We start from the raw sequence: 14,094 nt of genomic DNA on the forward strand, positions 1-14,094 counted from the left end.
ATCGATAAAAATTTCCAAATATAGCAACTATTATGAATGGACTCTTATATATTAAATCAAATCAAATAGTTTTATTATTTGTTCTTGAGCAAGTACTCATACAAATAGGAGTTGCTATCCTAATCAGATACATGATACATTCTTGATTAACAGAACAAATAATCAAAACAACAACATTACAAAAAATCCTGCTACGATAGTATAATAACAATATTAAAAATTAACATTAGAAATTACAAAAAATACACAAATAGTTTGAGAAAGAATTCGATAGAAATTTCCAAATATAGCAATAAAAAAATCAATCGACAATGTGATGTTAGATTAGGAATTTTGTAGCCACATCAATGTGTGACAATTCTAAGGTATAAACTATTACCAGCATAAATATACGATATTTAATATGTCAGAAAATATAAAAACAAGAGTAATAAAATGATCATTAAATTCGTGAATGACTAGAAAAGAGTTGATTTTAACAAGCAATCTTTGAAACAGATTGAATCATCTCAAATACAATATTTTTTTGATTACACAAACATATATGTGAAAATAATTCAATTTTCGCTCTTCGATCCCAAATCACAATGAATATAACATGAAAAATTATCGCACTTCACCAATGAATTCTAACATAATAATTACCCTGATAATTAATTGATCAGGCCGATACCAAATTACTTTCTTTTGATTTTTCTTTGATAGCCTCGATACAAGTAGACGTTTTCAGTTTTCTCACTATTCAGGTTTGATAATAGAACCAGCACCTGATCTGAAGGATTAACAATGTTATCTATGTGTTTCATCAGATATTGAGATCTTAAATGTTGATAACTTCTACATTCAATAAAGAAATGCTCCAATGTTTTCAAGCCTATGCTAGACACATTTTCTCCTATGCACACCTATTGTTGTTGGTATACGCAACTGCGAAAGACATCTCATTCTATTTACGGGGATTGGGAAAGTCAATTATTGATCCACTATTTCGAAATTTGGATTCAAGTTGGAATAGCGTTGAGTAAGAGTACTAAAGGCTTTCTGCCTATCAACCTCTCTAAGCAGCCATGAGTACCTATTTAGAATAGCTGTATAAGAATTGCTTAAATCTACCTCATCAAAACCATCGAAAACATCCGAAAATCCTGGACTTTCCGGACAAATGTCCCTCAGCTTTCTCCTAATACAGTGCACCCAATTATCTCCTCTGTCATATTTAGCTTGACAATGAACCCTACAGCAATCATAAGACAATCTTGATTCTCTCATATTCAGAATTTTCAACAGCCAGTTCAACTGCCTTTCAAAAAGATAAAGCTTCAAGCTGGAGCGGTTTGACTCTGACCCAACTGCCCAACCGGGAGCGATGCGATCTAGTAAAAGAGTACGTTTGAGAAAAAATAACTGAACACGCTCAACAGCTTCCTCTCAACCCAGTGACCAAACTTCAGCGCCATACAACGCTGATGGTAGAATTACCGAGTCGAAGAGTTTGATTTTTCCTAACCAATCATCCGACTTCACCTTTGCTAGAACCGCCATCATTGCACCTGTCTTAGTTTTAGATAAATTCATGCAATTTCTATACATTTACCTGATGACTGGAAAGTTACACCCAAATAAATATAATCTTTACAAATCTCTATGCAATACCCGTTGACAGAAAATTGCGTAAGTTCTCTCAGTCTGCCTCTGTGAAATGGCTATACTCTGTATACTGGCTATACTGTGAATTAACTTTCAAACTCAGTTCTCCGCTGTACCTGAATATTTCAACTTATTCCTTACATCCGGTACACTATCTGCCAAAATCACCACGTCATCAGCGAACTGAGGCAAAATAATATCATTATCACTGCCCATTCTAAGGCCGGAAAAGCCTTTTTTCTGAAATAATCTTCCATGTCAGCAATGTATAGGGAGAAGAGAAGCGGACTGACCGGGTCCCCCTGCAATACGCCCCTTGAGACCCTGACCGGCTCTGAACGGTCACCGGACCGCTCTATATCAATCGCCACCGTAGCTCTCGAGTATATGTCTTCAAACACGCACAGAAATTATAAAAATTCAAAAAATGTGTCTTTCCAAACTAAAATATTCTATTCCCCATATCGTTCACGAATAAAAAAGTAACATTTTTTGTAAATTTGATAACTTGTTTATGTTGGCATTAATCGCGGAAAAACGCATATTAGAACAAAGCCAATGATATACTGAATGTATTAAAAAAAAAACTCCAATGGAAAATTCGGAACCGTTTATGATCTGGAAAGAAAACGTACTTTAGCACTTCAAAAACCCATAAATCGCTTATTAGACAACTTAGAAATATCAGTTGCCACTTTTTCTCACTCTTACATCCTTACATCCTCACTCTTATATCTTGGCAATTATATTGAAAAAGATTATCCAATTTGAATAAAAATAAAAAGCTGTATCGAACAGCCTTAAGCTTGTGCATTAATACAGTATTAGGGCATAATCACGAGAGAGGTTGATCAGATGCATAGATCTTACAGAAGAATTTCATACCACTCCGGAGTTATTTTGAAATTTTGAAGCTCATAATTGTCTTCATCAAGCTGTGTATGATCACAGAAAATAGAATGTATAGAATCTTTGAGCTTCTTATACGCTTTGGTAATACTATGATATAATTACTCTGTAAAGGAGGCAAAATACTTTCAAGCTGTGATATATTTATAAAATCATTTCATGGTTCTTTTCATTTGAGCGTCCATCAACCATACTCTTATCTCATCATCATCATCTCTCTCATTACTCACGCACAAGCAAAAAGCTTATGTGGGCATCATCCGCATACCTTCAAAATATTTCCAAATTTCCACACCAGCATATAAACATTATTCTCAATATAAATACAAGCTTTAAGTAGTTGAATTCCTTTCCTTTCATATGAAATGAATTCAAAATTAAAAAAATATTCTCTCTGGTATAATAGTAGATTCGATAATAATTAAAACATTTTATAAATCAGTCTTTACAGATAATTCATTTAGTTGGGTTGAAAAAAGTATTTTTAAAACCCTAGAAGGAAAAAGTAATTTAATGATTTCTGTCTGAGTTTTGATTTTTGATGCTTGCTAACTTTCTTTAACTGGATAAATTAGGCTTATTTTTTATCATAGGATATTCTTTTCTATAACATTTATCCTATTTCAATGAGTCTAAATCACATTCTATTCAGTTCTCTGGAGTGTTGAATGTAGGCTAGTTTTTTCTCACATTCATTGCTAAAATTTGACAATAATAAGCCATCATATTAATATTAGTTCATTGGAAGGAAATGAGAGATTTCATTTATTCAAATGCAAATGAAAACTATTTGGATTTTCGTGCAATGATCATTTTCAATGATAAACACTTCTATTCATCAATTTATCCATCACAAAGTCCATTGATACATTGATATTATGTCATTAATATAATGCTGATACCAAAGAAGGCTGACTCTGTACATGGCGTGATCATGCTTTTCAAATTAGCTTGTTAAGCAGCGCGACTTTTACCAAAACCTCATAGTTTTTCAATAATTTATAGCTTAAATAATTATTATTATTTTGAAGCGTCGGGTCCAATGATTCAAAGAACCCCACACGTCAACCGAAGCTTATTGTGTTTCCAAGTAGTATGTTAGTTAGGCAAACCAATACCTGTGTCCTCTACAAGAACCAGGAGTTTTTCCCCATGCTAACATCCAATTCATCACCTGGTTGCTTGTCGCAATCCAGTGTGTTATGCTTGACCGTCTCTTCAGACTGATTGGCCAAACTGCCTCTAGGGCGCCCGACCTCGACTCAGTCTCTTGACCCACATTTGTGCCTGGAGTTTCACCCATCTCTGGTCTCTTGGGTTTTTTTCTTTTTGCCCCTCTGAAACTCTGTAGAGTCAAAAGCCTCTCCCAAGAAGTTTTGCCGGAATGGCCGCCCTTCTTTGAGCAGTGGTGAGCTTTGGTCTCTCCATCCACAAACTCGTGACCTACGTGAGTTCCACTGCTGGCTTTTTTGTAGGTCCTTCCGCTGAAGGAGTGGTCGCCAAATTGCCTCTAGGGCACCTGGCCACCTCGACTCAGTCTCTTGACCTACATTTGTGCCTGGAGTTTCACCCATCTCTGGTCTCTTGGGTTTTCCTTTTTGCCCCTCCGAAACTTTTCAGGGTCAAAAGCCTCACCTCTCCCACGAAGTTTTGCATGAATGGCTGTCCTTGTTTGAGCAGCAGTCTGGAAAACTAATCCTTCCTATCCAGTTGGGATGATGTGTTTGAGCTTACATCATACATGTCGTGATCAGTAGAAACCTGCTCAATATTGATAGCCTCTGCATAAGAGTGAAACGGAATTTCCCGTGTTCCTGAAGCATTCATTTCAGATTAAGGAACCTGCCCTAATGGGGCAGATCCCGTGGGTTTGAAGGCAAGGCAACTTCTGGAGTTGCCTTGGGGTTTGGTTTGTTCATGTGATTCCCTGCTGGGGAAGTGGAGTCAACCCAGACAGAGGCCTGTCCAGACAGAGCCATGTCCAGGCAAGGCTAAATACTGCAGGAGGGCGCCTGGTATCCTGCAGGCACCGTAAGAGACACCATATAAAAGTACCACCCATCAGCACTGTCCACCTAACACCTTGGGTTGTCCTGAGAAGAAGTAAAAATATGGCCAAGTAAGGCAAATAGAAAAAGAAATAAAGAATGGCACAAAGCTAAGTCAATGGAAAAAGTGCCTTCAATGCTTCAGGAACACAGGAAATTCCGTTGCACTCTTATGTAGAGGCTATCAATATTGAGAAGGCTTCTAGAAATGAAAAGTTCCAAAGTATATTAAGAATTAGAAGAAGGGTTTTGGAAGATAGGCTTTGGAAAGGGGGTCCCTTCTAATCGCCTCCTACGACAAGCAGGTATAATGTGGGTGTATTCTGGGTTTCAACACATTCTTGAGTACGATGTTCGACTCAAAGCTCCCCCATCCTACAGGGGGCAGCCTAAACGATGAACCAGCATCCAATCATCAAGTAGTTTATAAGGTATCCTCAATTATCCGGGTTATGTAAATGAAGATTCTGTTTGGTTTAGTGTAGTTAACCCAGATATACAGATATACAGAGTTGGTGAGTATTATAGAAACAGCGTGATATTTCTGTCACAAGAATAATTTGAAGATAGGTTCCATTGAGGATCCTATTACAATTGAAAGAGCTACTTGTATGCAGTTTCAAAATTTTCGTCCGCCTTCTTGGATCCGCCATATTGAGTTCATTGGAATGAACTTAATTTTCAAAACCTGACAGATTCTGACAGAAAAACGCTTCTGTTCAAAAACTTAAATATGTGATTAGATGTTATTATAAGTGTTCACTGACAAAAAAGTAAAATTCATAGTTTTAATTTTTTTTTAGATTTTCAAAAAATCATTTATTTCATTTTTCTATGATTTATTGGTATCAAAAACTTTTAAAAGAGGCATTAAGCTTTTTCCATAATTTTCACCAACTCTGTAGAGACACTCAACAGGTACAAACCTCTATTTCAATGTTTAAATTATCTATCACAAAACTCTTTGCATAATCAATTTCAGGGTATTTTTAGCTAACTCAAAATTTTACAATTGAATATTTCCTCAACCGGAATAAATTATTAAGAGAAATTATCCATCAATGAATAAAATAGAGCAAAATGACTGTCTTTATCTTTTCCTATACAGAGCAAAGTTGAGGCTTAGTAAGCTCTCTCTTTCTCTCAGCAATGGAACTTATGCAGGAACATGCAAGAACTCATGAATTAGACAATCGTGCAGGAATAGTCATGGGTTCGAATCCCACCAAGTGAATAAATTCTTTATAATATTATTATCTCATCTCAATTCCCATAAAAGTGCACCTCTCTCTCTTTCTCTTTCAAAGTGAAAGTTTCAATTCAATCCGAATTTTCCTTTTACATAAGTATATATTTGCGTGATGGTTTTTTTTACAATTTCTTCTCACAATTGTTTACTAAGTACTTCACGTTAACAAGATGCTGTTAACAAAGAATCATTTTTGTAAAACTAGAATAAAGATCGCGTATCTATTGTTGGTAGACGAAAATTTAGATTAGCTAGCCCTATGAACTTGATGTTTCTGAGAACGACAAAATATTCATACTGCTTTGGAATGTCGCTATTCTGCTACATATGGCCTCATATGCTCAATATTTCCGCCATTTCTCAGTAGATTAGGTAGGGAATGTTAATGTTTGGTTGCAAATTGTGGATAGTTGGTTGCTCGATGGCTGGATTAAAGATTGAAGTTTATTATATTGTTACGGATGTTCACTATGAAATGAACTGGCAACATTTTGAATTATGTGACCTGTTATTTATCCACTTATCAACTAACAAGAAACACTTATAAATAATGTTAATACAGAGCAAAAATAATACACGCAAATGTCACACTGTAAAACTGTTACTATTGGGCTATACCGTCACGATTTCAACTCTTGAAACTAAACTGTCTTTTCAATCAATCCGGCTCAATTTATATATCTTTTAACCTTGTAGATTCCAAATATTATGGAAAACGCCTATTTTGGTTGTATCGCTGACTTTCTACACCTTTTCCAATTATATTTGAGGAAGTATCAAGTCAATTTGAGAAAGTATCAATTGTATTTGAGAATAGTCACTTGTAATTGAGATAATGTCAGATGTAGATGACAATAGTCAATTGTATTTGGGAAGTCATCACATGTAATTGAGAATAGTGAATTGTATTTGAGAAATCGTCAAATGTAAATGAGAAAATATGAATTGAAAATGAGAAAATGTTCCAATTGACATGTCGTAACTCTTCTATAGCCTACAGTGCAGGTTTAATTTGAGCTGAAAGGATACTGTACTACGTACACAGTATTCCAATTACTATTATAGGCTTTCAATTTAGGAAAATTAATATTTTCAATGTTGAAAGTACTGTTTACTGTACTGTTTCCTGTACTGTTTACGAATGATTAATGAGAAATATTTCTATGTATGTATTGCAACGCAACGTGACTTTTGTCTCCAAAAATTTTGTGAAAAAATTGCACTTGATGAATATCAAATTCTCTATGTTTACGGCGCAATTGAACTTTATCATCAATCAATTGAATCTCTTGATCAAACAATTCGGCATTTCTTTAATAGATTTTGGGGCTTGAAAACAATGTTTTATTCAAAAACTAAACGTTTTATTGTAATATTGAATATATTATAATATTATTTTATATGAGTACAGTGTTATGAAAAATATAAGTACTGGAAGTACTGGTTTTTTAAAATCATTTCTCAATTACAACTGACAACTTCTCGATTTCAAATCGTATGTTCTTAGATTGACATGATACTTTCTCAAATAAAATTCACTATTCTCAATTACAAGTGATGACTTCTCATTTACATCTGACGTTTTCTCAAATACAAATGACTATTCTCAATTACAATTGATACTTTTTCAAATACAGTTGGAAAAGTCGAAAAGGTACAGAACCCATCTGAGCCCCTGTACCGAATATGAACATTTCCTATCCATCAGTTCTCGAAAAGTTAATATTAAACCCTCAGTAGCTGAGGGTTGACAAAATGTCAGTCCATTTTGTCCAACGTAGAGTGGTTAAGACGTGAGATTTATTTTAGTTTAGTCTATTTCTTTGAAACAAATAATGTACAGAGCTCAAAAATATTAATTCCATCCTTTCAAGCTCTAATCTACTTGAAAAATCTAGAAGAATCTTTCAATTTAGTTAAACAACTGTATAAAATTTCAAACTTTTCTGGCAATCATTTCTCTCAGTTTCATGAAACTGAGAAAAGGCAGAAAGGCTGATTTTGAGCGTATCTTAAGCGAAATTTTGAAGCTCTTCTGACACAAAATTTCTAGAACCTAGCTGAAAATATGTACCAAATTTGAACATTCTCTGTTTTTTTTTGCTCTTAATAAAGCTGAGAAAACGTAAATTAACCACGCAAACATGTGAAATGCAAGTTCTAAAGTTCATATGTGATGATGTGTATTTCCTATCAACCAATTCTTCCCTTTACAATATTATAGGTTATAAATTTGAAGGTAATCAATTCAGTATTTCTGACGTGATTACGCGTCATTCGTGTATTTCCTCTCCCGTACATGTATAAGCAAACTCTTTTCTTTATAATATATTAGATATAGATAGATAACATTACATGTTTGAGAAATGCTAACCAAATTCATGACAGGCCTCATTGTTAAATCTTTCAGAGTTAAAATGTTCAATTGTTCAATTATGAGTTGGGTCTACCTAGTGCTGTTCGCGATATGCTTTAGAAAGTTGAATGATTTATGATTTGCATGTTACAAGCAAACCATTGTTCCACTAACCCGTATGACGTATCGCAAGAACGGAAATGTGCAGAAGCGAAATATATTTTTCGAACTATTTGCCACCATTTCTCTTGCAAAATTGCATACACATTGATAGGAATAATTTGCAACTACTTAATATGCTACTTCCATTTTAAGTGTCTTAGATCTACCGTATTAGTCATATTTGTTTAACCAACTACGAATAGTATCTGTATATTATATTCTAGCCTAAACCTATATAAATTAATTTTTCTACAGTATTATGATTGAATTGTATTGTGGAGTTGTTTCAAGGAATAGATTAACACATGGGTCTGACATAATTTTCCAATTATGGTTTAAGGTTTCAAGGAAAGTAACTCTATTGAAATTAGGGGGCCGGAAAATGTAATTGACCTGAGTGAACCAAAATTTATTATAAATCCTATGGTGTAATGGTTTAATATTAGAAGAATTATATCGTCTTTAATTTGGAATACCAAACTTCAATATTTTTATCTCAAATTATTCAAAATATTTCAATTTGAAACAGTTTTACAATTCATATTTTCAAGTTTGATAAGCTCTTGGTAAATCTCCTGTTGGAGCCTTGTTGTTTAAGATTATATATGTAAACAATTCCTCGAACATCAGATTGATCGTCAGAAACTAATTACTTCGAATTACAACTCGCAAATTTATCCTTCGGGAATTTTCACCCACACAGCGCGGTTGAAAAGTTGAAAGGTTGAAAGGTCGAAATTTTGTAAGGTTGAATTTAACTTAGTAACATTGATAACTAAACAAAGAAATCACTTTAAAATAATCGTGATGTACGGAGTGAATTTTTCAGTAAGAAGTTTTTTTTTCAGTAAGTGTTTAGATGGACAAGGCAATCACCTGTGCTTGAGTGATGGAGTGGATGATGATATACGAATGCCAGTAACGAAATTAAATTATACGAAATTAAAATCGAGCTCATCGAGAGCAGACTTCGGTTGAAGCGAGAGCAGACTGAAGTGTCGAGGCTCGAGGCTCTAGACTAACATTCAATGAATATTTCCTTACATTTTGCAGGCAACAAAGAATACTGACGTATTAATTCATTACACAGAATGAAGTAAACATGCGTACAATAATTATTTGTTATTGTTTTATTGTCCTTTGAAATTGTTTCAATGAAATATTATGCTCACCCGATATGAATTCGATGAATATAATATTGTGACGGTAATGAGGCCTGCCATGAATTCGGTTGGCATTTCTCGAACATGTCATGCTATGATTTATAATTCAACATGTGTTCCTGTGGTTGAAAATGTATCGAAATTTCCCATCGTGATAATAATTTAAATTAACAAGGTTAAAATATATATAAAAGGAACTGGATTGATTGAAAAGACAGTTTAGTTTTGGAGTGTTGAATACAAACTTATATAGGAGGATAGAACTCTCACAACTATTTTAGTATTAGCAGCAATTTTAGTATTATAGCGACAGTTGATGGTAATTGAATACTGGAGAATGGAACCAATCACATGTTAAATGATGGAAAAGTAGCAATTTCGTTGATATGATAAAAGTCAATAGGAGTTGGATGAGAGAATATTCAATCAATCATAGACCAACCACCAATAGGAGAGTAGCAATTCCATTATCATGGCAGCAGCCAATGAGAGTTGAGTAATGAGTATGGGATAAGCAACCAATCACAAGCCAACCAATAGGAGAATACAACTCCATGTCTGTAAGGGTTTGGAAAAAGAATCTGACAAATCGCAAGATAACTAAGCAAGTCAGCAAACCACTAGCTAACACGAGCTCAACCAGCTCTCAAAAAACTTCTCATTCTCATCACAGCTACTGAGCGCTCAATCAATCACAGGTTATTTTTATCAATAGAAATGGACACAATCCTCACAACGCCAAATAAGAACTCAGTCAGCAACAATATGGGTAATATCAGTTAAACGCCATCAAATAATTTTTGAAAAGTAATTTCTTAATCAACAAACTACCCTCTTCCACCAATTCACCAAAACAACTCTTCCACCATCAAAGTCTCTAGCCATAGACTATAGAATTGTAGCTGAAAAAATTTACTTCGATTCATAAATTTAATCTTTATAGGTACCTATTTTCCCATATCAGCAATCATTGATCATCATATTTCAATGTATTTTGATCTTTCATAAATTATTTCATTTTTCTTAAAGAACTCTTGAGACTTAAATTACTCGAAGAAGTTTTTAAAGAATATTTTTCTTGGATTTTGATTTACCGAAATAATCCTACACATTATCCAACGTTCAGCACACAAGTTTCAACTCATGATGGCCACAATATGGATATAACGTGTAGCCGAGACACAATATGGATATAACAACCTCAAGTATCTTGACATTTTGCAAACTAAAGTAAATATTTGAGTCATAATCATGGGTAGGGATGTTATCACTTCGATCGCATACTCTATTTAGCTATTTTCCATAGTAATTGAATTTTGCCTGTTTGTTCCGGTATTTTTACAGACTCATCATTATTATTATTATCATTACTATAGATTTAAAAATATTTTTCTTGGTTTAGGAATTGGAATACCAAAACGTTTTGATAAAAGATTGGTGAATAAATTCGGTAATGTTCAATTTGAGTTCTTAGGAGCTCAGGCTATCAATTCCTTTTTCTGGATATTTTTCTAATTTTTCCTTCTAGGCCACCTTGGAGCTTGTGCCTCACATGTCTGGGCCACACAAGACTATTAGGAAATCCAGTTCCAACCGTACTTCATCAATTATTACTTGGATTACAAAAAGTGCACTTCTTGCATATACTTGCAATACTTTCGGGAAAGAGAATTAAAACCGAATTCAGATGAGAAATTGAGAACTGTAAGGAATGAAAATATGAAATCTTCATTGATAGAATAGAACTATTCAAACAACTAGGCTAATTAGATGAATTTACATTGTGTTCGAAATAGTAGCTAGTGTCATTCGTATTGTAAACAATTTATAAAAATCTTAACTGAAAGTTTAACCTAGTACTTCCTCACATTCAACATATTTGCATTTTACAATCTACTGTTTTCCTCTTTTCATCGTCATTTTTCCCTAAATAATTCTGAAAATCAAAAATCTTATTCTTGTGAGGGCTCGAATATATGAGATTTCTAGACCGATTCCTTGCAAGAGTGAGTTTTAACCTATTGGAAATTTGGCTCTGAGGAGAACTACTTAACAAACGTATTATTTCAAAAAAATTATCAACTTTCCAAAAATAAAACATAATGTTTGCATCTTCGCCGTTCTCAATTGTCTAGTTCTGAAATATACAGTAAAACAGAACAAACAAGTATTTAATCAATCCTCTTTCAGTAAGTAAGAAAATCAAAAATGTAATTTCAATGCATATCCTTCGGTTGAAGCTCACAACAGATGAAATCTAAAATATTTACTAGATTATTTGCAGGTTGAAACGCTGGGATAACTCTTTAATGTGTGTGATATGAATGCAATGGTCTTTGCTACAAGCAGTTATGTTATAAGAAGGATGGACAGAACATTAGATGCAAAATATTTTGTTACCATTGAACATTGTTGAACGTTAGATTTGCCTCTCAATAGGATGTTTCAGTAGAATTTTAGATTATTGAAAATCAGTTTGACCGTTAGTGAACCGCATTCCGAGAATGGGCTTCAAACTGAGTTCTTCTCAAGGTTATTTGATAAACTTTCGTCCGTTTTTCAAAAGAAATTTGAAAAGTGCAGGTTAGTGAGCGAAAATATTGTGGATATGCCACGCAGGAAGGATAAGAACGTCCAAGGAACGTCCAAAGTCATTCTTCTATTCAACCTCAATCTTCTGTTCATTTGGATACCTATAATTGGTGAGTAAACTCTCAACTTATACATAAAAAAATTATAATCTAAAAAATATTTAACTATAATTAATTCGACGTATGCAGAGTGTTTCAAGAGGAACCTTCCAAACCTCTCAGGCTGATTCCTTCCGTCAAAATAATTAGAATCTTCACATAAACATCTTCACCTAAAATTCAGATCCCACAGTGAGGAAACTCACTTTTAAGCTTTAAGAGAGTTGAGCTCGTCATTCCAGAACGTGGTCAAATAGCTGGAAAAATTGAAAGAAAAAGAATTCTCAGCACTCTAATAGTTTATCAGAATATCGAGTTAAACCGTTTTGAATAGAGAAACCCAACAACTGCGTTCACTTTCAAGATTTAATTCAATTTCCAGCTAATTTTAAAAGACAATTACCAAATTAACGAACTCAATCAAACACTCGAAAGTTCAAACAATAGTTCAAAGAATTCAGAATGAGTAATACTGTAGCATCTGAATTTCAGGTGAAATCTTTCACCTTATTTATAGCTCGGTATCAACCCATTTCTATGTTCACATGCTCTTCCATATGCACTACAGTAGAACCTCGATAATTCAGACCTCTATAATTCGTAATCCTTTAGAATTGGTAGTGGAACCTTGATCCCAGGGAAAAACCTCTATAATTACTAGTAAAGCAATGTTTTTCGGTCTTCTCGGAATTCGTAGAAATCGAGCGCTGGCTTATCTTTGACCTCTTTAATTCGTAGTTTTGACTGGAAGAAATCTCTATGATTCGTAGTTTCTGTTTTTTCATACATCATGGAAGGGGAAAATAATTACAGTGAGTACACTGCTGTACTCATTATGCTATAGCTAACTAATTCTCCAATGATTAACCGGAAATCACTTGAACGCCAGACGAAATCATTGTTATTGACAAAGTAGACAGTCCAGTATAATTAGAAATTATTATTCTTGCGTCAACTAAGAGTTATAGAGCTTCTACTGTACTTCATTATTTTGGTGAAAAGAATTTGCATGCTAAATATGATGCTCATTTCCATGTTTTATTTCAGCATACATCTTTCTTACATCACTTTCTTCCGAAGGTGATGTCTCATCAATGCTAATGCACTTTATGATCTGTCATCTGGTTTTATTATTCTTGATGTGATATCAAACATTTTCAGCTCGTTCCCTTATGACTGGGATCAGGAATATATCTATATAGGCTCTAGCTCAACGTTTTTTAATCCATAGATACTTTTAAGATTATTGAACAGAACTTTTAAGATTATTGATTTTTAGTTTAATTGACATAAGTGATACCGAGGTAACTGAAATTTACAATACTTCTCGCTCAAATCTAGTTTTTGACAGTGACTCTCCTCTTGACAATCTACATCCAGATTTTAACCCAATCATTCCCACATATGAATCCAAAGATATTTGTTATGGTAAGATATCTACTTTTCCTCGTCAAATTCCAATGAATAAAAATAGAACAAATGTTGATAAGGTCTCCATATTACATCAAAATGTACAACACCTACCATCACGCTTGGAAATGTTAAATATCAATTTAGATGAGTTAGAGCCTGACATAGTAGCGATTTCAGAACACAAAATGTCAAATTCTGAAATAGAAATACTCAATGTTCCGAAATATCAGATAAGCTCAAGCTTTTCTAGACTAGAGAGTACTGGAGGTGGGGTCATGATCCTAGTACATAATAAAATATTTTCCAAGTGTAAATCTGTAAAGTTACCAGCTATTTTGTCAATAACAACTGAAAAAGAGTTTGAATGCTGTGTTACTGAATTCACTATTGATGGTTTAAATTTTGTAATGGCTTGCTTATACAGAACTCCTCAGCATTGTTTTTTGGATCCATTCTT

The 14,094-nt window shown here is 33.9% G+C and overlaps 1 protein-coding gene across 3 annotated transcripts in view; it reads left to right on the forward strand.

The window, feature by feature from the left end:
- LOC111051558 (neuropilin and tolloid-like protein 2) overlaps window positions 1-14,094 on the forward strand; it is a 98,149-nt gene that overhangs the window by 13,816 nt on the left and 70,239 nt on the right. For 2 of the 3 annotated variants that reach the window (XM_022338091.2, XM_039443031.1), the window contains one exon: window positions 11,819-12,236. In XM_022338091.2, coding sequence (XP_022193783.1) covers window positions 12,143-12,236 — 94 coding nt within the window. In that variant the 5' untranslated portion in view covers window positions 11,819-12,142. Of the gene's footprint in view, window positions 1-11,807; window positions 12,237-14,094 lie in introns of all 3 variants that reach the window. The other variant, XM_022338090.2, reaches the window with a different exon arrangement.

This window comes from Nilaparvata lugens, chromosome X, assembly GCF_014356525.2.
Source record: "Nilaparvata lugens isolate BPH chromosome X, ASM1435652v1, whole genome shotgun sequence".
NCBI lineage: Eukaryota > Metazoa > Arthropoda > Insecta > Hemiptera > Delphacidae > Nilaparvata > Nilaparvata lugens.